The 25755-nt window shown below is 42.2% G+C and overlaps 2 protein-coding genes across 6 annotated transcripts in view; one reads left to right on the top strand and one right to left on the bottom strand.

The window, feature by feature from the left end:
- Nucleotides 1-428: 428 nt before the first annotated feature.
- LOC136440342 (uncharacterized) overlaps nt 429-25755 on the bottom strand; it is a 60334-nt gene continuing 35007 nt past the window's right edge. The window contains exons 1-7 of one of the 2 annotated variants that reach the window (XM_066436320.1): nt 19932-20090; nt 3899-4766; nt 3118-3319; nt 2564-2817; nt 2204-2368; nt 1898-2023; nt 429-1769 (exon numbers count right to left, since the gene is read on the bottom strand). In XM_066436320.1, coding sequence (XP_066292417.1) covers nt 1585-1769; nt 1898-2023; nt 2204-2368; nt 2564-2817; nt 3118-3319; nt 3899-4766 — 1800 coding nt within the window. In that variant the 5' untranslated portion in view covers nt 19932-20090 and the 3' untranslated portion in view covers nt 429-1584. Of the gene's footprint in view, nt 1770-1897; nt 2024-2203; nt 2369-2563; nt 2818-3117; nt 3320-3898; nt 4767-19931; nt 20091-25755 lie in introns of those variants that run through there. The other variant, XM_066436321.1, reaches the window with a different exon arrangement.
- Nucleotides 5800-25755, top strand: part of LOC136440343 (steroid 17-alpha-hydroxylase/17,20 lyase-like) — a 79982-nt gene continuing 60026 nt past the window's right edge. Inside the window, exon 1 of one of the 4 annotated variants that reach the window (XM_066436327.1) lies at nt 5800-5865. The gene's annotated coding sequence lies outside the window, so the exon portion shown is untranslated. Of the gene's footprint in view, nt 5866-19145; nt 19209-20139; nt 20252-25755 lie in introns of those variants that run through there. The other 3 variants (XM_066436331.1, XM_066436325.1, XM_066436334.1) reach the window with 3 other exon arrangements.

The raw sequence follows: 25755 nt of genomic DNA, 5'->3' as shown, positions 1-25755 counted from the left end.
GGTATATGGCTGAGACGTTTCACGTTTGCTTTTCTTTCTACAGTGCTAGTGGTAGTTAATCATATCTAGACTTGGGAGATTGCTTGGGGCTAACAGTACCCGCGCGAACTTTGACATTGCATAACTACGAAACGACGTATGCTAGGTCTACCAAACTTGCTGACCTTTCATCGAATTTAGTTCAATTTTATGATACAAAAATGTCTCTTTATAACTAACACGTTTAGAAGATGTACTGTAAGCTTGGGGCGGTACGGTGAAACAAATTTCTCGTTCACGTTGATTTTATTTTATTCAAAGAAGAATCAAATATTACAAATGAATGGACGAAGTCAAAGTGGCAGTCTACTCAAGTTGTACACAACTTATATTCCAACCGCAACTGTGTACATAATGGGAAATACGATATTTGACAACACACTAAAAAATGTGAATGACAAGACAAACAAGTTGAACGTGAGTCCGACCCCCCTTCACGTAGTTGAAGATTGTAAATGAGTTCCTATTGATATTCGTCTGATTATATATATAAAAAGGTATTACAATATAACATTTACCAATCAAACGTACTGTGACTTTTGTATTCTCTACTACAATTATACATACGAACAAAAAAGTGGATACAATTGAATCAATCTACGTACCAGTATATGAATAAAACGAACATCTTTTGATAAAAAGCAGAAGTTACAAGTTTGCGTAGCAAAACCTTTGTTGGATCCGTTGGCATGTGTGGTGGCCACCATCTTGATTTTGTGACGTCGCAGGGTAGCCATACCGTTTCATTGTTTTTTGGAGTCGCTAGCGTTCTCTCTATTTTTTACAAATCGGCACACAACTATCACACATTAAACTCAAATAAGAAGATAAATTCAATACTAATGCATATTTAAAAAAGACCCCGTAATCGCTAAACTAACAAAGCAAACCTGAAATACATGTAGCACAAATACTGAACTCTAGTTATGATACTGTTTCAAAGGTCTAAAAATTATTTTAATGTATTAACCTATACGGGTCGATTTGGGTGTGCACCGAATATATTAGTTCTGTAAAGTTGAGTCTGAAGCCTTTTTAAAAAACATAGATTTCAATTCTAACCGCTATGAATACATAAGTTTAAAATTTGAAATGATGCTAACTACTTATAAAAGAGCAAGAATAGACAATAAAGCCCATTGTTGCTTGCAGGGCTTTTTAAAGTAAGGGGCTGCCTTCTAAGTCATTCTTCTATTTTTTTTACGGTAAACATGTTGAATGATTAATATTATTGACCCTGAAACATGTCCACACTGTATTTTTTTTTAAATTGGGAATCTTTCTTCACTTGAACTTGGATCTAAGTACAATTATTTGATGTCATAGCAAATTATTGATACATGCTAGATACATAAACAAGCAATACGTCTTTGTGCTGGTTTCAGTTATGAAGTTGAAGACTTTAATTGACTCCGATACGGATATTGTCCAATAACTGCATACATACCATACCTGGTCTTCCTGAAAAAAGGCGTCACAACTACATATAGATATTTCTTCATAGAAGCATACTGCTCGTAAAACTGGACTATTTTTTAAATCTGTTTAGGAACAGTAAATCTCGTCAACAATCTGCTTAAAGAAATCTTCCCCATACCGGAACACACGGTAGGGATTGAGGTTACCATATCCCATGGCTTCGTCATGATGACCAGGCATGGACGCCATCTTGCGGAGGATTTCACGCATCACGGCGGTGTTAGAGACCTTTCTCCGCAAGTCCTCACCACCTGTGCATGGACAAAAATTACAATATTCAAGACAAATGTAATACACAACGATTATTTATTGCTCGAACAGGACAAAGGGATTGACGAGGAAGATTGACAGCATCATTACAATCCGTGATCAGACTTACCGATGTGGTGCGCCGCCTTGATGACGATAGCCGCTATGCCAGCCACAAAAGGTGTTGCGACGGATGTTCCAGACTTAGGAATCACGCCATCTACATAGGCCGAGGAAGCTCCCCAGATGTTCTCACCTATCAAGACATAAAGAAAGGTCCGACATGATTTTTCTTAACGGAAAAATCCCTTTAGTGAAATAACGAAAGCTTGATGGCGATGCTACCAAATAACAGTTGGTAAACGTTAAATTCGGTGACCCCCCCTCCCTCCCCAATTGCAAAACTTAGTCCTTCTCTAATGAAGACAACCAGTACCTGGTGCCATAAAATCGATCTCCCGACCAATCGGAGATGAGGCGGATGGTTGACCATTCTGTGAGTGGCTGCCAACACAGATGACGTCACCAAACCGTGCAGGAAAAGCGATGTTGGTCTGCTGCTGGCGACCATCATTACTTGCGGCACAGACGATGATCTTTCCTGGTAATGAATAAAAACAAACAAAGTAATGTAAAAATATAAACTTATTTTCAGTCCATCTTGTTTTCTTCAAAAAGGCTTTGTAAGGCTCTTCCTCCCTCCCCAATTTGCATGTTTTTTTTTAATCTGTCGCTGATATAAACATAGACAAATAAAATTTAATTTGCATGACCCAATATAAAGATGACAAAATACCTCTCAAGTTGGCTTCTAAGATAACCTTCCGTAGGTCCTCATCGAAAGTTTGGAATCCAAGAGACAGTGAAATGATGTCCACTTTTTCGTCCGTCCCATCTGGGAACTCCAGTAGCCATTTGATCCCTTCGGTTAACAGCCTAGGATTTGTGTCACCGTTCCAGCTCGCTACCTTGCCGTAGATGATCTTTGCAAAAGGCGCGACACCGATCTGCCATTGTTTTTCGCGAGCGGGCGGGGTGCAATCAGGTAGCCTGAAACAGAAATGATTGATAAAAACCGTTTTAAAAAGTGAAGAAATATACATTAACAATCTTTTTATCTATTACTACTAGTACTGCTACTAAGGATGATACTAGTAACGAATTACACATCACACATTTACACGACTAACTTCTGAGTTTGGTACGTATTTCAATGTTTAAAGACTTTTACTAATTGTGAAAGTTAAAGATTTACACTAGACATCTAAACATTTGCCATCGGTCTTACTTTGAAGTAATTCAACAAGAAGTAATTTTTGAAGTAATTCAACAAGACATCGAAACGGTTACCTGAAATTAAACGCGTCTCCAGCTGCTATGGATGCGCAAAAGGTGCCGTGTCCGTTGCGATCAAAGGTCAGGTCATATGTCTCGTCATGTTGACATTCCATTGCTTCGTCCTCACGAGTTGAACTGGTAGGAAGACTGCCATCGACAAAATTCTTATAGGCCAGGATTCTACCCCTAAACGCCAGGTGGTCAGCTTTCAAGCCTGAAATCAAATAAAAAGATTTGTCTATACATTGTCATTGGGTATCTTCGTTCATATAACACCGAATGGGCGACCTCTTCCGTGAAGCGAAAGAAAAAACGGGTTATTACCGACATGATCATACAGCCATTATCATACATCAAACACGCCACACCTTCGAAGAAAAACAAGATTTGCTTTGCTTTCTTTGAGGGCTGTACCATGTGTAAATTAGGGGCAGGTTATGCAGAATGTAGGTTGATTTCGATTAAATTTTTTTTTTTTTTAATATTACCAACTTCCTTCCTTATCATGCTCATATTAATCTGCTGCACCAGAAAATGTCTTAGAATTGAATTCAAAAATAAACACCTCCTCATGTATTGGTAACGTTAAAAAAAAACCCAATGGGTACCTTGAAAAAAGGCGGGTAGTATGGGATATGGAGGAATGGAGCCTTCTGATTCCATACTATCACGTGGCTATATGATAATTATGATTGTTGACCTTGAAGAAGACAATAACACTTACAATGTAAAATATGAAAAGACAATACAATACAACAACAAAATCAGGCGGTTTATGTCTACTAGTACGTACCTGAATCCAAGATACCGATGACTATATTAGGTTCACTTGATGTACCGACTAGGGTGTCCTGCGAATTACTTATTTGCTGTTGTTCTTCTTCTTGACTACGTTTGTTCTTTATCTTATTGAGCACGTCAACAGTCTTCCGTATGTGAAGAAACTTGTAGGCGTGGTCTTGGAAAAACAAATCTGTTGCATTGACAGTGTCCGAGTACAGCGAAGTCACACCAAAGTACTGCGAAGTTAGACCATGGAAAAGCTTCAGTGCATTTGCTTTTCCTGAGTTTGCGCGTTTGACTTGGTTTGTCTTCTTGTCGTCCATAACTTTGACGAACCTCAGGGATTTCTTGGTCATCTTCTGCTCCCATTCCGGGGGTAAAAAGATTCTGACATTCTCGCTACATCGAGAGAGGAAGACGTCTACCTCCTTGCCATCGTCGTATACTGCGTTCGGGAAGTAAACATTGACATTACCACTCACTTCCTTAATGATAGCATTGGTGAGAGATTTGACGTCGTCGAAAGATTCGGCGTACGGGGCGTAAATGTTTTCTATTACCGCGTGCTTAATAATGTCGCTGACGAGATTATTGTACACAGTTGTATCCGTCGTACATTTATTGTTGTATGGGTCCACTCTGGTAACATGTTGTTTGGGCAGATGGAAATGTTTGATCTTCTTGACGCCATCTTGTTCGATTTTAGCTTTGAGAGGGTCGAATGTCTCCGTTCTGACCTCATAATATAAGTAGCGACTGTCGATTGAGATTGTACCCATGATGTTTTCAAACTTATAATGTTCAAAATCTTTCTCAAGATCAACATCAAGGTCATTAATGTTGTAGTCAGCAACAACGATTTTCGAACTATGTGCCATCTGGAAATATAACAGAACATGTTGTAATTATTTCAAGTATGCAAATAGACATTAAGATGGATTTGACTTTTATTGACTTTATTGAAAAAATTCATTTGCGGTGTGCCCTAAGGCACACCACTAGTCTTCCCGGACTTCTTATCAACATACAAATAACAATTCATACAGTAGCGATGACAACATAACAAACATCTATCCAATATGCAAATTATTTGAATGTCAAATTAAACCAACCAGCCTTTGTTGTGTCAATATGAACGATACAGAATGAATACATTTGGCAACAAAAAAAAAACCTCAGACGTAGTCATCAATAATCTAATGAGAAACCCCTTCTGTGGGCCTTCCCAAATTTCCACAGCGTCGGAATGCTTTTGCCTGTCATAGGAGGCAAGTTCAGGTTCTAAACCTCAGAACAGCATTCCTTTTGTTGCCCTGTCACATGACATTTCGTCACAGTTTTGCCTTTAGGATCATGCTATAGGGGTAGAAGTGGTAAAATTGGCATTTACTGATCGTAAAACGACCCGAAATCGCCATTATTTGCCCTTTTTTCCAATCACCCGAGCACTTATAGTGACATAAGGGTCAATGACTTCTTCAAACACGCCTCCTGACACACAGATCGGTTTTTACTGCCTGGCGAGAAAGGCCAGATTTTCAGAGGGAGTACAGTGAATAGCCAAAATAAGGGCCACTGATTGGCCAGGCTGTTTCTGGTATCGGCACTGAGTTAGGACATTAAAAACTGCAACTCTGCCCTTAAAGTTTGCGGTCAAACAGTAACATATCGCAGAAAAATAACGCCAGGTAACAAAACTTTAGCTATATGTCTACCAAATCTGATCGTTATATCTTCTATTATTTTAAGTTTGTCTACTTTCTCTTTCTTTAAGGACCTCTTTTTTTATTTTAATCGAGTTTTATTCAGGACTGCTATGTTCTGATGCCTGTACCCCGGAAGTAGTACTAGTATTGACCTTTGTCACGAGTTGCCATAGCTGCGCACTTTGTTGACGTAAACACAGGTGTGTTGGCTACTTTTCGACTTGAGCGTTGGAGGCTGGTAAATGAGAATGGCTATTCACCGCGATTAAAGGTACGAAAGGTCAGATACAACTCATTTGGCGTCCAAACCATTAATTCAAATCAACCTCCACGTTTACGCTGAGAAAGACAAGATTACCTACGGTGGTGGTCTCGTAGTGTCAACCGGAAGGTTTCATGTGATGCACCTTTTAGGCTTGAATAAGAACATAGAAAGGCGTAAAAGGTCACTTCGGTTAGGAGAGCAGGGTTGCGATCATTCGGGTCCCCTTAGTCGTCTGACAATCCAAAATGGCACAGTTTGATTTTAAAAAGCCAGGTGCTAATTTTTTTGCGGTACTTATTTGACGTTCGCGCTGTCAGTCACGTTGTGGCCTGGTATAAATATCATGTCCGAATCTAGAGGACCGACTGCAGAATACACATCGAATATGAAAATACCAGGCCTATCAACAGACCTTCTTCAATATTTCCCTTTGCTCGATTCTTATGTAACATCTAGGATGCTGTTCTATATATCTATGGCTTGGCTACGAATGATGAGAAAAGAGGATACTTTGGTATAAAATGCAGCAGCATTACATGCATATTCAATATACAGGTTCTGATATCTGATCACTTATACTGTTTACTTTGCCTTTTTCAGTGACTTATTCGTCCATCAATTGTAAAGCAAAATTTTGAAGTTATGATGATTATTTGTACCTTTTATCTTCACGTGACAGTCTCCTGGTCTCGTGGGTCCTTTTGATGCTTTGGAGTATCTTATCCGGCAGAAAATGTCTAGTTCTTCTTCTTTTCTTTATGGGCACTTTGTTTTGTCTAGTTGCTTTAGTGTTGTGTTATTCAGGACTGTTATGTTTGGAAGCTTGTACCCCGGAAGTAGTACTAGTATTGATGTTTGTCACGAATTGCCATAGCTGCGCTCTTTGTTGACGTAAACATAAGCAGGTACAGAAAAAATGGGTAGAGATATGAAAAGTCAGATAGAGTTCTTGTGGCTAACATGTGCGAAGGTGTCGATTATTAGCAAGCAGATGGTAGGAGTTTGAATTTCCAACCGTGGGCGGTGTCCTGGCCTATTTAAAAAACAAGAGCTTTGCAAAAAGCTGGCGTTTCATCTACGTGGAAATTAACCTCCTTGGTTTATGAATTAGGTGACTGGTCTTACATGTCGTAAAGTGCAATGGAGCGAAATGAATTTTCTTCATTATCTATGTTAATTGGGCCTTAATTTGATGTTCACCTTCACTGCATTGGCTTTCATTTCCACATATGCTACTGAACTGCCAAATATTGATAAGATCCGTTTACAGGTTGTCGAGTTATGCGGTACACATAATAACAGAAATGCATAAAAAGCCTGCTATAGCAATATCAACCCTCCTCATTCAGGTGTAGGAACTGAGAGGGTCATCATACTCGAATATGTGTATTTGTATCTGTACAGTATATGTATGTGAAAAGGAATAAATATCACAAGTGATTGTGACACACTATTAGTCAGAAAGTACAAATGCAGTCTGCTCAGTGGCAGGATAGTCTGCTAATGAGTACAAGTGCACAGTGTGCTTAGTGGCAGAAGTTAGTACAAATGCACAACCTGCTCGGTGGCAGAGGATTGTCTCGTAATGAGTTCAAGTTCACAGTCTGTTTAGTGGCAGGATAGTCTTGTAATGAGTACAGGTGTGTACAGAAGTAAAAGCAGTAATAGAAGATTGAGTAACATTTTTATTAGTGCGAATGGTTGTTCTAATTGACCGTAAAGTTTGATTTAGTAGGCTTTGGTCCAATTCTGTGGCAGCTGGGGACTGCAGCAGTCACAACTGAAAGAAAAAGCAAAAACAAATGTTAGACATCTGATGCCAACTGAACATATTTAATATTTCAAAATTGGCTTGAATTGATTGGAGCAAGGAGGTTGAAAATATAGAACGGGGAAGCTACTTGATTGGAGGTGCAAATTGTCACTGTGACAATGATACGATATCGTGCTGATTACTGTGTGTTCCTAACTTCCAAAGAGTCTAATCTGGTGAAACGGAGTCAAACTTGCATCAAAAATCCTGATCCCAACTGTAACACAAATGTTTTGCTATCTCAAAGTATACCTGATCCTGGCAGTACCATTTTTAAAATAAAACGTATATTCTGATGAATATAATTTCTAATAAGTAATACTAGCTACGTCCAACGCTCATATTCTTGATCTACAGCCCTATGGTTGAAAAGGAAAAAAAAATGAGAATCTAAGTTCACATACAGTATGTCAACACAATTTGTAAAATTACAATATTTACATACACCTATATCACCCAGCATAGTAGTATCACATACAATTCCTTAAATATAAAAATATAAATTCTTTCAGCAGTTCAGTAGTGGTTTGAAAAAGTACTGCAACATGATTACTAAAAGAACAGATCTTCCTACCTGTTTGAATGGATCTACTATAGTCTACTAAACTAAAGGAGGAAAGAAATGATTCACAAAGCATTTGGGAAAACGTGAGTGCATGAAGAAACAACAATATGCCCCCCTCCCCCAGCCACTAATTTGTTTACAAAAACACAGACACGAGGCTATCGTTTTGTGCAGAATACAGAGTAAAATAAGCCCCCAAATTACGTTGCAACAACACCAAAGGTCTTTCCCCTGGTCAGCGAGAGACCGTGTAAACAGCAGGCTAAATTATTTGAGGACGTAAGTTTACTCCGTTTCGCTAATTATATGCACTGACTTTTTAACATGCACAGCCATTGGTCAGACGGTGTGACGTCATACCCCCTATGTAAATAAGGTATAGTGCCCTATAGTACACTTTCATGTGAGCTCCGTGTGCTCCACACGTCGACCCTTACGCTCCCTTCCCCGTGAACGCCACGCAGAAACATGCCGATTGTCGACAACGTCTTCGGCGGGAGGTGTCCGAGTTGAAACCCGAGGCGGTCTGCTTGGCTACGCGGTGCTTTGATGTTTCCCATAAGGTTGGGCGTATAGTAGCGTTTTGTGGCGTGGCGCTATGCTTTGTTGTTTCTCGTTTTAAGTGGTTTTTGTTGCGTTCTGTGAGAGAATTCTTTTGTCCGGGCAGCTTTTGTTAACGGTAAGTGTTTTGTCCTGGTTTCCGTTTTTTCTGGCTGTGTTTTGTGGTCGTTTTATTTGTGGTTGTGGTCATTGTGAGGTAAGTTTTAGGCCGTGGTTTACGTTCGTAGAGCGTGGTTGTCTCTCATTTTCAGTGGCCGTGTAGCATCCGCTTCAATCCTCTTCGGAGATGGGCGAGAGGCGATTTTTTCCAGTTTGGGTGTGTGTTTTGCTTGTACGTTTGTATTTTTTGTATGGTATTTGTGTGTTTTGGTGACCCTTCGAGCCAGATTTGAGGATTGACGGACAGCAGTGGTGGCCGAGTCGCTGGGTAGCAAGATGGCTACCTCGAGAAAATTTTTCTTTCAGGGATAGAATCCAGTGACATCCTTTGCGGTGGAAGGCCAGGGATACCTACAACCAATGTGGATGAGCGACGCAGACTTAGAGGTTGGCTGTTTTGATGTTTTTTCTTCCGTTTTTGGTGACCGTTGCAGGCTGGAGCCGTGGATTTCTGTTTAGATTTGGTGCCCAAATCTCAGAACAGCAAGATTGCCATTTTGGGATTGTTTTTTGTGAGGGTTAGAATCTGTTGCCATCCGTCGCTTTTAAAAGCAAGGGAGGCACGCAGTTTACGTTGTCGAGTGTTGCAGTTTGAGAGTGTGGACGTTTTCATGTTATTTTTGACTCTGCTCTAAAAATGACATGTTTGTCCCCATTTTTTGCGAGGCAGGGTTTTCGTCTGTCTCTTCGTGGTGGGGTTTGCTCTAGCTCAGTGCCGGGACTGTCCACCAAGACGGGATTTTTTCCTGTATCGTCGTGTTGCAGCATCCCCCTGCCTTGGGCTTAAGCGGATTCGGGCGGCGGTTCCCCAGGTTACAGGTTACCGACATGTGCATTTTTTATTCTCATGCCTTACTTGTTTCCGTCACCGGTACGTGTGTAAGATTGTGGTGTTTTGTTTTCTGTCAGTGGTGCGACAGCTTGTGACGGTTGTGAGGCATGAAAGGCCTGGGCTGCCCATGTTATCGTGGCTTGCCCACCTTTGGGGACCAGGCAGGGGGGAAAAAGAGCGTGTGTGGCTTTGTACGGGTGGAGATGTGTTGTTGGTTAATCGAGTTGTGTGAACGGTTGTCGGGGGTATGTTTGGTTGATCGTGTTTTGACCTGATCCCGGCCATGTTCTAATGATCTGCATTATGTGTGTACAGGAATGGTGGATCTTGACGTTCTTTACAACGGCCTCGAACCCTACCACCACGATGCAGCATGCGGAAGCACATGGACAGCCCGCGGGCCTGGTTCGACCTCCTCTGTTGCCCTCGTGGATCCGCGGACAACCCTAGGGACTGACGCTCTCCACGTAAACGTGAGTTTGTTTTACTTGCGGAGCTTTTGGTTCCAGTTTGCTTACCTTTTTTTTTTTTGCTTCATTTGCCGTCCATTTCTTCATTCGTGCTCGTCTCAGGGCGTTCTGAGAGAGTGCCTCCAGCGAGAGAAAGTTCCGTGTGAGAGGTACGGGCTGGAGGAAGGCCGTGAGAGACAGTGAGGGTCCTGGAGGGACAGGCCACGAGCTCAAGTAAAATGTGTGTTTTAACCGAGAGACAGTGAGGGTCCTGGAGGGACAGGCCACGAGCTCAAGTAAAATGTGTGTTGTAACCGAGAGACAGTGAGGGTCCTGGAGGGACAGGCCACGAGCTCAAGTAAAATGTGTGTTGTAACCGAGAGACAGTGAGGGTCCTGGAGGGACAGGCCACGAGCTCAAATAAAATGTGTGTTTTAACCGAGAGACAGTGAGGGTCCTGGAGGGACAGGCCACGAGCTCAAGTAAAATGTGTGTTTTAACCGAGAGACAGTCCTGGAGGGACAGGCCACGAGCTCAAGTAAATGCGTGTTTTAACCGAGAGACAGTGAGGGTCCTGGAGGGACAGGCCACGAGCTCAAATAAAATGTGTGTTTTAACCGAGAGACAGTCCTGGAGGGACAGGCCACGAGCTCAAGTAAAATGTGTGTTTTAACCGAGAGACAGTGAGGGTCCTGGAGGGACAGGCTACGAGCTCAAGTAAAAATGTGTGGTTTAACCGAGAGCCGGAGAGAATCCCGAGGGGACAGGCTACGAGCTCAAGTCACCATTCTTGTGACTTCATGGTGAAGGTCCCAGGCGGGGGTCCCCCGAAAGTGCGAAATGGAACGAAATGGAACGAAATGGAACGAAATGGAACGAAATGGAACGAAATGGAACGAAATGGAACGAAATGGAACGAAATGGAACGAAATGGAATGAAATGGAATGAACTAAAACAACATATGTTACATTATGAAATAAAATACCAGTAGATAGCGACATATAAGGAGTAGACCGGAACAGGAAGCATTAAAATACAGAAGTGAGTGGTAAATACATAATATAACGTGTTTTATTTCTTGAAACTATGTGATAATATTAAATACAACGTTTTTGTCGCGTTTGTGTGGCTAGATTCTTCCTTGAAAATGGAGGCGCCGCGTGCAAAGAGATCCGCCGCTCTTCCTTGTGTACCAACGATCTGCAAATGAACTGCTGCAAATAGCGGGGAAAACAAGCAAACGGAACTGAGTATCGGAGTTGGGACTAGATCATACAGTTGGTGGTAACATTGCATCTCATAATTCACCAAGAGGGCATGAGGCAAGCGTTATTTTATTATTCATACAGCGTGTTTGCGTGTTGCGGGACAGAACTCTTCTCTCCCAAATGGAGCCCCGCATACAAATGAACCACCATTGTTGCCAGCGCGACGGAACTGTGGGCGTGCTACCGACAGGTTGAATCAAACTCCGACTTTCCAGTTATTTACATACGGTTTTAGTCCATAACTAGTACGTAGCATATGCATATCTCCGCAACAACGATTTTTATACAACCAATTCTTCGGCTCAAAGTCAGACCGCTGTCGGGGAATGGACCCCTCCGTTAATGATATGCAAATGAAGCTCTGCGCTGCGTCACCAATTTCACACATTTCACACTCCATTCAAACACGGGCGTGGAGTCCTCTGGAGACATTTCTGCTTCCCTGTTCCCGACAAAACAAAGGGAGGGTGTGAACGAGGAGGACATGTATTTCACGGTTCACACAACACGCAAACACGCTAGCTGTATACATAATAAGATAACGCTTGCCTCATGCCCTCTTGGAGATGCAATGTTACCACCAACTTCTGTATAATCTGGTCCTAACTTCGATACTCAGTTCCGTTTGCTTGTTTTCCCCGCTATTTGCAGCAGTTCATTTGCAGATCGTTGGTACACAAGGAAGAGCGGCGGATCTCTTTGCACGCGGCGCTTCCATTTTCAAGGAAGAATCTAGCCACACAAACGCGACAAAAATGTTGTATTTAATATTATCACATAGATTCAAGAAATAAAACACGTAATATTATGTATTTACCACTCACTTCTGTATTTAAAATGCTTCCTGTTTCGGTCTACTCCTTATATGTCGCTATCTAGTGGTATTTCACATCATAATGTTACATATGTTGTTTTAGTTCATTCCATTTCGTTCCATTTCGCTCCATTTCGTTCCATTTCGTTCCATTTCGTTCCATTTCGTTCCATTTCGTCCCATTTCGTTCCATTTCGCACTTTCGGGGGACCGCCAGGCGGGGCACCGTGGGGTGCCGCGGGAAAGCTACGAGCTCAAGTCACCATTTGGTGGCTTCACTGAGAAAGTCCCGGGCGATGCACCGTCGGGCCCCGCGGGCAGACTACAAGCTCAATTGCAAGTCACTATTTTGTTTTGTGTGTGACTTATTTGACAGGCTACCGGCGGTCCAGTCGTAGCGCCTTTTTGTTACTCTTTTGGGAAGAGGTCTTGAAAGGAGAGTGAAGCATGGGTTGGCTTCGTTACACCCCACCCTGCTTTTTACACAGGCAGGGATAGGACATAGACTGAGGGAAACCGCGTGTGACAGAAGCCTGGCATAAGCCCATCGGCAATTTTAAGACGACGTGTGTTGAAATTGCTCTTGCAGTTGATTTTAAGAGGGCTGGGTAAGATGAACGACTACGCAGTGGTTCGCGTCACACACAAGTGAAGATGGCAGGTCCGGGTATTGTTCCTTGTGAATTGTTATGAGAACGCGGCCTGGTAGACCACCCTCTGCCTCCGCTCAGTCTTGAAGCTACGGATCCAGGGTATCACGGCCGGGCGAACACCGAGGTCTAGCAAGGACCGAGTATGTGGTCAACCTTGTCAAATACTTTAGACAGGTCGGTGGTAGCAAGTGTACAGACTGACTTTGGCAATGACATGGATTTGCACAGGAAGTCAACCAAGTTGACCAGGGCGTGTGTCGTCGATCTTTGTTTCCTGCCGCAAAATTGGCGGGGATCTAGTCTTTTAAATATATTTTGTCCTATCCAATCTGCCACGAAGCGTTCACTGAGTTTAGACGACTTTGGAATAAGTGATATGGGCCGGAGTTCGTCGATGTTTGGTTGACTAGACGTTGACAGGGGAACTGCGTTAGCTTCCCTTCAGTGACTAGAAACGATGCTTTACCTGACTGAATGGGTTGTGTAAGTCACAGAGAGGCGTGCTCAGTTCACATGCGAAGTCCTGTAGAATACAGGCAGGTATGTTGTCGGGACCGGGACTCTGGTAGTTGTTGGGGGACCGCAAGTTTGAGTAAACATTCAAGACTTGGAGGTCAGGTAAAGGTTTGGCCGGTAGGAGTGACGGGAGAGATGGCAGTTCCAAGGGTGGCAGTGACTGAGGCACATCCGCGAATTAAGCATTGAGGGCGGGGGCTATGGCAGTGTGGTCGGTTTGATCGATACCGGGGGCGTGGATCAAGTTGGCCTTTTTGTTCATGTCTCACATGGCCTTGAGACCGTTGTACCATGACCTAGGTTTGCCCTTCTTGCGCCCCTCTCTCTTTGAACATTGTCCCTGTAAAACTTAGACGTGACGGTGAGACTTCCAGACGTGAAAGTTATCTGTCTCTGCTTTATCAGGTGATTGATTCTGGGTGTTTTGCAGGGTTTGTCACTGTGGTGTAGTTTGACAGTTTTAGTTGGGGCAGAACTTGGCGATGGCACAGGTCAGGGGGGCTATAGAAGGCGTCAGCCTTTTCGTCAGTCGTGGTTGCAGTGAAAACTTCTCTCCAAGGTTGGGTAGTAGTCCATCTCCCAAAGTTGCTCAGATTAGGCTCGTGAATGGTACGAGTAAGCATCTTTCTACAGTCATTTTGTTTCAGCTTCACTTGAGCTTTCGGCAGTGGTTACTGAGTTCAATCGGTGGGAGGATTTCGGTGGTTTTTAGCACTTTTTCATGGTTTTGTCACGATAAGATTAGGGTTGGCGCTTCCCCGGGTGCTGTTCCGAACAACTTGAGAGATCCTGGGAGAGAGCACGGTCTAAGAGGATGTTGGGGATATACATCTGATTGAAGTCCCCTAGATGGCCGATACCAATGTTCTAAAAAGCTGTACGCAGTTGATCCGGAAATGAAATGAGGTGTTCTATGAGTTAAACGTCGTGCGGTGACGGCGGCGGTGAGTACGAGGTGCGTACGGTGATCGACGAAAACTGACGAGTCATGCGTTGTGGTCGCACGTACACCCACAGGTATTCCAGCTGTTCTGGGACAGTGATTTCAGATATGACACGGGACGGTATGCCGTCGCGCACTTACACTGCTGCCCCACCGCCGCGACGATCTGTGCGACATTTAGAGTACACGGGGTATCTCTCGTCTGACGTTCTTGTGGCGTGGAAAGAGAAAACCAGGACCCAGAGATCGCAGCAATGTCCACGTTATTGCTCGATAGAACGGCCTGGAATCCGTCAGTTTTGTTGACAAGAGATCGTGGATTGGTAAGAAGGAATGTCGGCACTGCATACACCACAGTTTTGATGTTCGCTAAACTTAAGTTTGCGCGGGATAACAGAGTCTGTTGTTCACGCTGGAGTGGGTATTTGCATGTGGCTGAGAGGGGGTGATTCCACTCCTGGCTGCGGTTGAGGGAAAGATTTTTGCAGAGGACGTAGGACAATCTCCACATGAACGAGCTAACTACTGGATGACTTCGGGGAAAAGGAAAGTACAACACCTACGGCTAGCACAGATGAGACAGGTGACACAGGAGAGAACTTTGGTAAGATATCGTGGAAGGGAAGTGAAGTAAAGGCGGCAGTTTGTCTAGAGTTTGGGGAAAGCCAGTTTGAGGCTGCTGAAGGTACAGACTCACGAGATCGCGTCTCAATGCAATGCTCCGGACGCTGGGTTGGTATGGTGTGTTAAAGGTCAAGATTATCCGCAAACTTGAAAGTGTTAGTCCCACCACTTGTAAGTCAGTGTAACGAGTACTCCTGCAGCTGGCATTGGGTGTTTTAGGCGGAGTGGGTAAACCAGGGGTGGCAAATTTGTTTTCTCTACAAGGGGAAGGCTTACTCGTGAAGTCTTTGGGAAGCCTTCTGAGAGAGTATGACATGGTTGGCAAGATTTTATGGAAGTTTTGGTTTCGACGACGTCCAGATGTCGGTAAAATACGCTCGTAGCGAGCTGGGCTGTGAAAGGTCGGAGTTGGAGCCCGTAAGGTTTTGTACATTTGGGAATGGTTTTATTTCGGGGGAAAAGGGAACATGGCGGCCAGAAGGGCCTTAAGTGGCGTCAGATTACTATTGGGTGTTCAGAGAACTGGTCCGTCCAGGTATACACTGTTCGTATAATATCCAGTCCAGTCATGGTGAGGGTCAGGTTTGTTTGACGGTCGCGACCGGGAACATTGTTGTTTCCTCTAGTTGATAGCAGTACTTGCTAAAAAGTTGCCCTGATCGGACGAGTATCTCAGTGAATGTCTCAGAGTTCTACGCGGTGAGCGGATGGGTAGCAGTTCCAGTTGGGAGTAGGCGGTGGCGTAGGAGGTATATTCCACACGCAGGGTGGCGGTTGTTCGACTCCCTCGATCTTTTTCATTTTTTCCACGTATTTGGCTGTCTGAAGCGGCATTTTCGAGAACGTGATGAGTGTGGGAGGTATACACCGTAATAGGGTCGTTATTGCAGAGATGAAGGGGTTATACCTTCCTGAGGAAGTATAAGCGCCGTTTTGTTTGGTACGCTTTGAGTCCTGGTAAGAGTTTTCTTTGAGTTCAGCCTGGGGGATGACGCCTATCACCCTCGTAATGTTCATTCGTTGAATGTTCCCCTTTTTCTGGGAGCAAACCGATGGTGTGTGACATGAGTCTTCCTGAATTGGATATGCAGCATTTTGTTTGTCTTTGGGGCGTAGTCTCATGTTGTTAAGGGGCTGTGGAATGTTGGGAGGACTGAATTTGGGGGTTTGTCAGGTCAAGTCATCCACTAAATTTTCAGCCTTAAGAGCCAGCGGAGCGCGTGGCTCTGGTAATTTTGGCTGGGAAAGCCAGGGGTATAGGTGGAGTCGGAATATGTTCCATGGTAATGGTATCGGACAGTCCAGCTTGAGTGGGTAAGGTCTAAGGAAGGCTTTAATCCATCTGGTCATGAAGGGCGCGGTTCAAGTTCAAGCAGGCGTTGGGTATACGGCGCAGTCTCTGACACGGTTAAACCTTTTTTTTTTTGGTAAGTCATTGTAACAAGGGAACGTAGAATTCCAGGTTTATCGGTGGATTTGAATGCCTCATTGTTGTCTGCCCATGAGGCGGCGTGTGGTCGTTCTGCTTTTATGGCAGCGAAAAGTGTTGAGCTTCGATGTGAGATGTAGGGTCAGACAACACCAATTGTTTCGCTACTTACCCTAACAGAGAGGTTTAGTAAGGAGTTCGGACTGGTTCCGGCTATAGAAGGCGGTTTTGTCTGAGGGATTTGAACGATAACTACACTCGTCCGGGACTGAGACTTTGTCGGAATAAGGTATTAAGAATTATGCGGTACAAACTGTAAGAAAGGCATCGGAGGGGGAAGATTAGTTTTCTTAGGTTTGGGATGGTAAGAGAGGGGTTTAGGTAAGGAAAGGCTGGTGGTAGGATGGATGCGCGATGAGGAAGGGGTAGGACAAAAGTGAGAGTGGCATGAGAGTGGGCATCTTATGAGAGAGGGGTAAGATAAGGGAGGGGTGATAAAGATAAGAATAAGGGAGATGAGCAAGGGATGATTGGGAAGAGTTAAGATGAGAGAGGGGGAGGTGAGAAGGCACCAAGTATCTTAGTATGTTTTGATGTGGAGAATAAAACGGAAGGAACGGGCTCAACAGCCAGAGACGGCGAAAAGCGTAAGACGACGATTCTCCGCATCACTCACACAGGAGGACCTAGGGCTACGCATGATAAATAGGATACTTTTTAACATGCACAGCCATTGGTCAGACGGTGTGACGTCATACCCCCTATGTAAATAAGGTATAGTGCCCTATAGTACACTTTCATGTGAGCTCCGGGTCCTCCGGCCACGTCTGGAGCCTGAAGCGTACCCGCCCGCCCTCCCCGGACATGTTTCTGCTTGGCTAGAGGTATGCGCCCGCTTTAGGGCGGTCGCCTCAGCACATAGGTGCCTTTAGGCTTCAGACGACGATTCTCCGCATCACTCACACAGGAGGACCTAGGGCTACGCATGATAAATAGGATACTATAATTTGTACGGTAACTCGAACGAGTTATTTTTGTAATACCAGGGACGTCCTGGGTACATAATTCTCGATCTACATTTACCTGAATACACATACAGATGGACTAATGTTACCTATACGCAACTATAAGGCATATAAGATGAGATACCCTACCTCAGCGTTCGTTCCATATCCAAAATGGTGGACCAAACTGTTCTGTTCATGCATGGTGTTCTGTCGCCCTCTGGAGTGGTCACCGAACGCGAAGAACCAATTCAAATAGCGCCAAATGAAATAAATAAGTTTGAAACCCCTTAATATCGTTGAATAGAAATAATAGTCAGAGATTTAATTACATTATGAAACATATTATAAATCTATCTATAAAAGTTTAATATGTAGATTTAATTAATGTACTCAGCTTTTTCCATTAATCAGTTGCAGCGTTTGCATGCGGTTACATGTGTGTCGTAAAATTCTAGACTGTCTGATTTTCTTGCTCCTTTGCCATATAAGGCAGAGACTGAACAACAGATTTAGACGGTCTTGCCATATAAGGTCTTATTGTGTGCGACACAGTGTTGAACTAAGCAGCAAGGTAGCAGCACGACTGCAAGGTAAAACCGATCTTATTGCGTTTCATCGCGAAGGCGATGAAACGCAAAAATATAGCAAGAAGAGGTTTAATGTAACCAACAAAATAGTTAAAAAAAGATATCTTCCTCATCTCGCGAGATGTTGCTACATTATTATCTTAATAATCGAGATCTATCTTTCATCTAACCTCTCGTTGGAGAATCAGATGCATGCCTGTCATTTCCCAGGAACGTTTGGGACGATAACTTAGAAAACATAGGGGGAGTCCACTGATTTGGCTGATTTATTATTCTCTGTCGGTTCAAACATTATTCTGGAAAAGCTGCAGTTAATCCCGACACAAGTCTGAGATTGTTATGCTACAAACCTGTTCCTAACGCAAAATAGATACTTTGTAATAGTGTAATAGTGGTTACGTGCGATATAGAATTAAAACAACTTTTGTGACATCATCCACCCAACGTGATTCTCACCACAGTAGCATTGGGCACATTGTGCCCCCGCTAAAAACTGCAATTGGCAACAATATGGGCAGTGATAGAAATGACTTTGTATTCGTGATCATGATATATTTTTGATGCGCTGTTTTGTTAAGTGGTAATAAAAGGTATACAATACAGAGATATAACAAAGAAAGTGAAAGTAAAACGTCCAGGTGTAGAAAATACAAACTAACCCTAGCGTTCTGTTTAGAATATATTATATATATAGATTCCTTGAAATTTTTGCCTTCATAAGCCTTACCAAGAAGGCTTTGTATTTGCTGCCGTCTGTGTGTGTCTGTTAACAGCATAACTAAACATTTGGTAGCTGGGTATGGGTGGGGATGACGGCTTGACTATCGCTCATCTAGCTTATAAAATGATTTGACGGCCATCCAGTGTCCTAATTTAGAAGATATTCGACCAAGTTGAAGCAGTAACATACGTTAGACAGATTGCAAAGTTTGTTCACGGCATAAATTGCGCGACTTGAATATACCTCGGCAGCAACAACAAACAAAGTTGAGATATGAATCAGCTTCCGCGTCAACACATCCGGGAGGCCGCGTATAAGGGGGTGGTTAAGTATTTCTATTCCCACAAAATCAACTAAGATCCAAGAGCAACCCGACCAAGTATCCCTCTCAAGTATTCATTACGGCTGTAAGTCCTGTTTTTTTTAATAGTTAATGTCTATAATCCAGTAATGCTGTGTGTGATTTGATATCTCTACGGAGATAAATCAATGTGCTGTCTAAGTTGCTTATATTTCAACTAGCATAAGTGACTTTTGTCTTCCCGCCAGGATTGGTGCGGGAGTGGAGGCCTTTGTCAATGTTTGTAATATGTCTTGACATAATGGCTGTGAAGAATACGTTTAAACTGCTCAAAAACACCGTGAATTTTATCATTGTGGTAAAATCCACACATTGTTCAATGAAAATGAATATAATACAATATTTCTATAGAGTTGATACCAGTTGAAATATATGAATGCAGATAAGAGTATAAGTCAAGTATGTATCTCTATGTCTATACATGTATGGGCGGGCGTAAGAGTTACTCTACAGTAATGTATAATCAGAATCTACCCGATACAACTACAGTGGGCATTGGTTAGGGAATGACAACACGTTGTATTCGGGAAAGCTTAGGTTCACCGTTTCTGGCATAGTTTCTATTAACAATTTTCGATATTCAGCGGTATGATGATAAGTACAACGTGGTGAGACAAAAGACCGATTCGATGAAAACATGTGGCGATATTACACGAATATTCAATGTGAAGGCTCCGAGATTAAATAGCTGTTTATTCCGCGTTATCCAGTGACCTATTCAACTTCCATTTGTGGGGCCAAATGTTAAAATTATGACTATTATATGTACCTCGTATCTCCAAGTTACGGTCTCCTGGTCTCCTTTGTTGGTCCTGTTGGTGGTTTGGAGTTTCTTCTATGACTGGAAGAGCTTGGTTCGCCTACCCTTCTCTATTGGGACCTTTACCTATTTAATTCATTTCAGTGTTCTGCTAGTAAGGACTGACTACGGTCAATACTAGTACCACTTCCGGGGTACAACCTTCTAAACGTCACGAGTTGCCATAGCTATGCCCTTCGTTGACGTAAACATCGGACCGGGTGTGGTCGCCATTGTCGACTTGGACGTCGAAGGCAGGTGAAGAAAAAGGCTGTTCACCTTGACTAAAGGTATGGGAAGTCAGATGAAAGTATTTTGCCGTGACAATCCTTATTTTGAGCTGACAACTTTGCGAGACTCGAGATTAGGCACTGTTGACAAGCCAAGAAACTAAAATTGACATCAATACGGACAGGGATAGAAATGACTGTATTCGTAGTATTCGAGTACCAGCGGTCCTATATCATAGGCCGGACATTTAACGGAGAAACTGAACGGAAGAGCTTAGTTCATCTACCCTTCTCTATGGGGACTTTTTCATGTTGAAATCATTTTAGTGCTATGCTAGTAAGGACTGACCCCCCCCCCTCAAAAACGTGCATGTTTGTTTTACTACTACTATAAAAACACCAAATGTCTTCTAGCTTTGGGAATTTTCAGAAAAAAATCTAATCACGAAATTGTGTTATATTTTATATGGAATTCTTTATATGAAATGTATGATCATACCTAGTCTCGTAAGATGTTGCTGCGCTGTTTTTGACGTGGTTATACGATCTATACAATCCAGATCCATTACAAAGAAAGTGAAAGTGAAACATCCAGGCGTAGAAAATACGACAAATTTATCGTAGTGTTCAGTTCAAAATATCTGACGTAGTTGAAAACATACACCTAGCTTTGCATGGGGTTTGTAGGGCGGAGTCTGCAAGACATGACTCATAGCCACTTAAGCAAATTCTTCGAAAAAAGGTTTCACTATACTAAACTCCATGGGGTTGCACGCCCCCTCCCCCCCAAGACAGACAAGTCCTGAGCCTTGTATTTCAGGCTATCAGTATACAAGGCAACGTAACAGGGATGTTTCAGAATGAACGTGGTTCTCAGATACATTATTGCGAATTTACAGCAGAGCAAAACAACACCGACTTAGCCCCCTCGCAGAGTATAAATAGTCTGACATTGTTACATAGCCTGTCTACCAGCCTAAGTGCCACGGCCAGGGACAGTCCCCAACAAGACGATTTGAAAACGCAAAGGAACTCGCCTGTCATGCTATACCTGATAATATTGCAAATATTTGTTTTACACTGTTTAACCCTATCCAGACCGGGGGGGGGGGGTGCGGTGGGCTAAAAGTGCCCGCACCAACTTTGACATCGTATAGCTTAAAATTAATAATTGATTAACACTATTTTGTTTAATACCTAGATATAACGGGAATTCCCTATATAGCCAAAAAATCGCATCGATGACGTCATAATTACGTCATATTACGTCATAACGTCACCAAAATTACAGGAATTATAAACCTTTATGCGAACATCACTCCCTGCAAATTTGGTGATGATACAATATACCGTTCTGAAGTTATGAGGAGGGGGCCGAATGAGCCCCCCCCCCCCCCCCCAGTCCCAGTCCCAGATATCCCCAAAGAGCCAGTCTGGATAGGGTTAATTATCATTCGTATAGGACTTTGTTTTTAAACTCAAAAGCTACACAAAAAATAAGGAACCTGTGTGTGTCATAGCTTTGAAAGGCCTTTTTTTCTAAATTGAAGTAAGAAAATAAAGAACCAAAGTTTTCTCTTGACTCACGTAAGACAATAACAATAGTTCTAGCTCCTGGACTGCATATGTTTTTGTCTGTTGTAGGTTTGTGCACCTTCACTGAAGGCTCATATCTAATGGCGGCTCTCCTCAGGTTCCTGTATTGTATTTTTGCATAAAATCAAGGGTCATGGGTTTCGAAATCATCACCCAATATTACGCTTTGGAAACAAAATTATATCTCAATGACTGGGAATTTTTTACCAGGACCTTTTTTCACTAACGGGGTCAACAAAATTAATGATGGTGAAAGACATCTCATTCATGTTGCTCAGTCGGTATTTGCATAAAGAGATATGCATTAATAATTCATTTTTAAAATGCATATCCAAATCATCTCCCAACTCTCTTGAGTATAGGTGTCAATAAAGATTTCCCAGTAGACCTACTGTATCGGAGCATGACGCGTAGCAATTACAAGCTTTGTAAACGTTTGTCAGCTACGTCAAAGAACAGACGTACTAGAACAGACGGACAATACATAGCTAATAAATAAAGGCTAGAGAAGACTAGGACTTGATTTTAGTACTAAGAAACATGCAAAAAAGCATTGGGTTTACAGTACGGCTAGTAATAGCAACTTAGCCCTTGTAATGTTTCTAAGTGTAGTAGCTATATAGCGTGAATGACATCTACTGTGTTATATTTCTTTGAATATTTGATATATAGTATTTTTGCAAAATTGCAGGGTTTGTATTGAGTTTGTAAATCATGTGGCAGTTTTGATCTTAAAACGGATTTCTTGCCCGGGCAAGTCATAAATGAAGTGAGCAGCCCTGCAGTTTGGAGTGGATTGACCCCCCATAACATTTATATAAGGATTGGACTGTCTGACAGTAAAGAACAATAGCAGGGAGAAATTTTCATAACTTAGAAGTTTCACGGCCTCATACCTTTGCCAACTGATTTTAACTTCACGAATAACGTATCATGAGTGTTTCTCATTGATTATAAATCATACCAGTTGATCATCTTGTCCACCCAAATAACAGAAGTTGTCCAAAGTATGAGTTAACAAAGAAGGTTATGCTAACATGTACAAGCAATTATGCAAATGTTGTCCTTTTAGCATAATACATTTCACAATGTTCACTTTCACATAACTTCCAGATGCTATAAGTATGAAATTTCCGTCATTTACCAATATGGAATTAAAGTAGTTTCTCATCAATTATGCAAGTTAGGCCTTTATTCGCATATTTTCTATCCGTCACCATTCCCCCCTTCTTCAGTTACAAATGTCACATATATGGAAAGTCATATCATGGAATACAGCGGGTTTTTAAAATTGCCTCATTGATTATGCAAATTGGAATCTGATCTAGTTTGTGGTATGTTTTTGTTTAACAGGATTGGGTTATGTCGCTGTGGGTCTTCGTAGTTTTGACGTTACACAGATTCGAAGCAGATGTGGAGGGGGCCCAAATCAAAAGGGGGGACGGATATATGGAACAGTGTGACCCACGTACCGTGATGATGTGATGAATGGTGTGTTTTCTTGAAATGGATTGATGTGTATGAGCTAAGACACAAAAACAGTACCCCTGTCGAAGATGAACCTCCTTCTTGGAAATGATTACCAACTAAACGAGGACACACGTAGACGCAAACTTCTCGGACAAAGTCTTTCATGATTATAGCTAGCTATATTCCTCGCTGTTTCTATTCAAGCACTAAAATGATTTTACGGCAAATATATCATCAACCATGTGCAATTCAACAGTAAACCATATATATTTAATAAACGGTTGTTTACCGATACAGGTCTGTAAACGATCGTCAGGTTCTCAAGCATCAGTCCTTCTGCCCAAAATGGTCTCCTTTTTTATCTCCTACTGTATAGGATTCACAATGCCTGGAACCTGGTGCAAATTTGTTTTTAGTTCCTGTTCATGCTTCGGGTACGAACGTTCAATACTTCCACGTCGACACAGCTCGGGGCCGCTCATAAAGAGTGGTTGAATATCTCCATTATTTACCACATCAAACAATAAGAATCAGTCACTTGTCCTGGTATTAATTCCTACCAAGTTTCCATCGCGGCCTCAATTCACCTTCTGTAAGTCTTGTTTCTTATTAATCGCCATGATGCATTGATACTGCTCATGTTTTGATATTTTATACAGAGATATGCCATGATACTGGCTGTGATTACCACTTTCCAACTAACACAAGTAGCTATATTATAATGCAACATTATTACTTTTTTGAGGAACGCCTGTACCATAGTAATGGATAAGAGACAAGCTTTAGAGAAATTAATGGTGTGCATGTATTATCCAATGGCGGGCAAATACACACAGGTTTTCACGTGTATATTATACATATGTATATTATACTATTAATATGCTATGCAGAAGACATGCTAGCCTCACTTGCAGCTACTATTGTCTAAAGGAGCATAAGACAGGCCTAGGGTCGTAATTATGTGTCGACCCAACTTGCAATATTTACGGTGTAGTATACAATACAGCTGGTAACAAGGCACAAATAAAGGTGTTTATGGACCTAATGACACAGAGTGTTTATCATCAAGCATTGTCCAGAGTTTGATTGTAAAGAATCTGACAGCTATATGGCAAGGTCATTATGTACTACTTTCTAGTGTTTGTTATGGACCGATGTAAATACTGTGTTCGTGAAGGAAACGCCAAAGAAGGCTGTTCATCATGAAAACGATTAAATGTTTCATTTATCAATATTCGATATTCAGCTGTAAGAAGATACATTGCCATATTGGTGATGAACATAAACGTGGTGGCTAATTTTAGGTTTGAACGCTGAAAGCAGGTGAAGGAAAATGGCTGTGCACCGGGATTAAAGGTATGAAAAGTCAGATAGAATTCTTGTGGCTAAAATATGCGAAGATGCCGATTATTAGCAAGCATATGGTAGGAGTGTGAATTTCCAACCGTGGACAGTGTCCTGGCCTAGTTTTAAAAAAGAAGATCTTTTGGTAGTTCACAAAACAGTAAAAAAATCTCTACCTCATCTCGGGGAATATTGCTATATCATATCATACTATCAATCGGGACCTAACGTTCATCATGACTCCAACTATAACCTGTCGGGGAAGCCGGTGCATGCCCGACACACACCTGGAACGTTTGGAAATACGACCAAGAAAAGAACGAGGCAGTCCGTTGATTTAGCAATATTTCTTGTTCTGTGTCGGTTCTAACATTTGGAAAAGCTGAAGCGAAAGCCCGACACAGGTCTTAGATAATTGCGTTACCAGCACGACTTGCGCAGGTATCCTACTTCCCTTTGCACTGTCGAGAAAAACAAAGACAATACATGCCCGTCATACGTCATGAAGTCTGGCGATTACAAACACGAAAAACGAATGATAAATCTCGAACAACAAGGAAATATTGGCTTTACATAATTGAATATTAACAGAGACGACAGACAAATATTAATACATCTGTAAAATCGTTATGTATCATGACCTATTTCTAACGCAAAATAGAGATTTGTAATAGCTTAAAAGCTATTACGTGCTGTAAAGAATTACGTCACTTTTTGTGACATCATCGACCCTACGTGGTTCTCACCACAGTAGCATAGGACGCATTGTGCCCCCGCTAAAAACTGCAATTGGCAACAATGTGGACAGGGATATAAATGACCTTGTATTGGTGATCTTGACATATTTTGATGCGTTGTTTTGGGAAGTGGTAATAAAAGGTATACAATACAGAGATGTAACAAAGAAAGTGAAAGTGAAACGTCCAGGCGTAGTAAATACAACAAACTTACCGTAGCGTACTGTTCAAGATACATGATATAGTGGAAAACAGACACCTTGCTTCATATGACATTTGGAGGGCGGAGTTGGTAGTTAGATATACAACGTATGTACAATTTACTGCATTTTCTTTAATGATAAATGGATAGTCTTTAACATATCTATTCAGAGTTTTGGTATAAAACCTCATGTTCTGCAGTCCTATCCTGGAAAA

This window comes from Branchiostoma lanceolatum, chromosome 8 (genome assembly GCF_035083965.1).
Source record: "Branchiostoma lanceolatum isolate klBraLanc5 chromosome 8, klBraLanc5.hap2, whole genome shotgun sequence".
NCBI lineage: Eukaryota > Metazoa > Chordata > Leptocardii > Amphioxiformes > Branchiostomatidae > Branchiostoma > Branchiostoma lanceolatum.
This window is presented reverse-complemented; position numbering and strand designations above follow the sequence as displayed.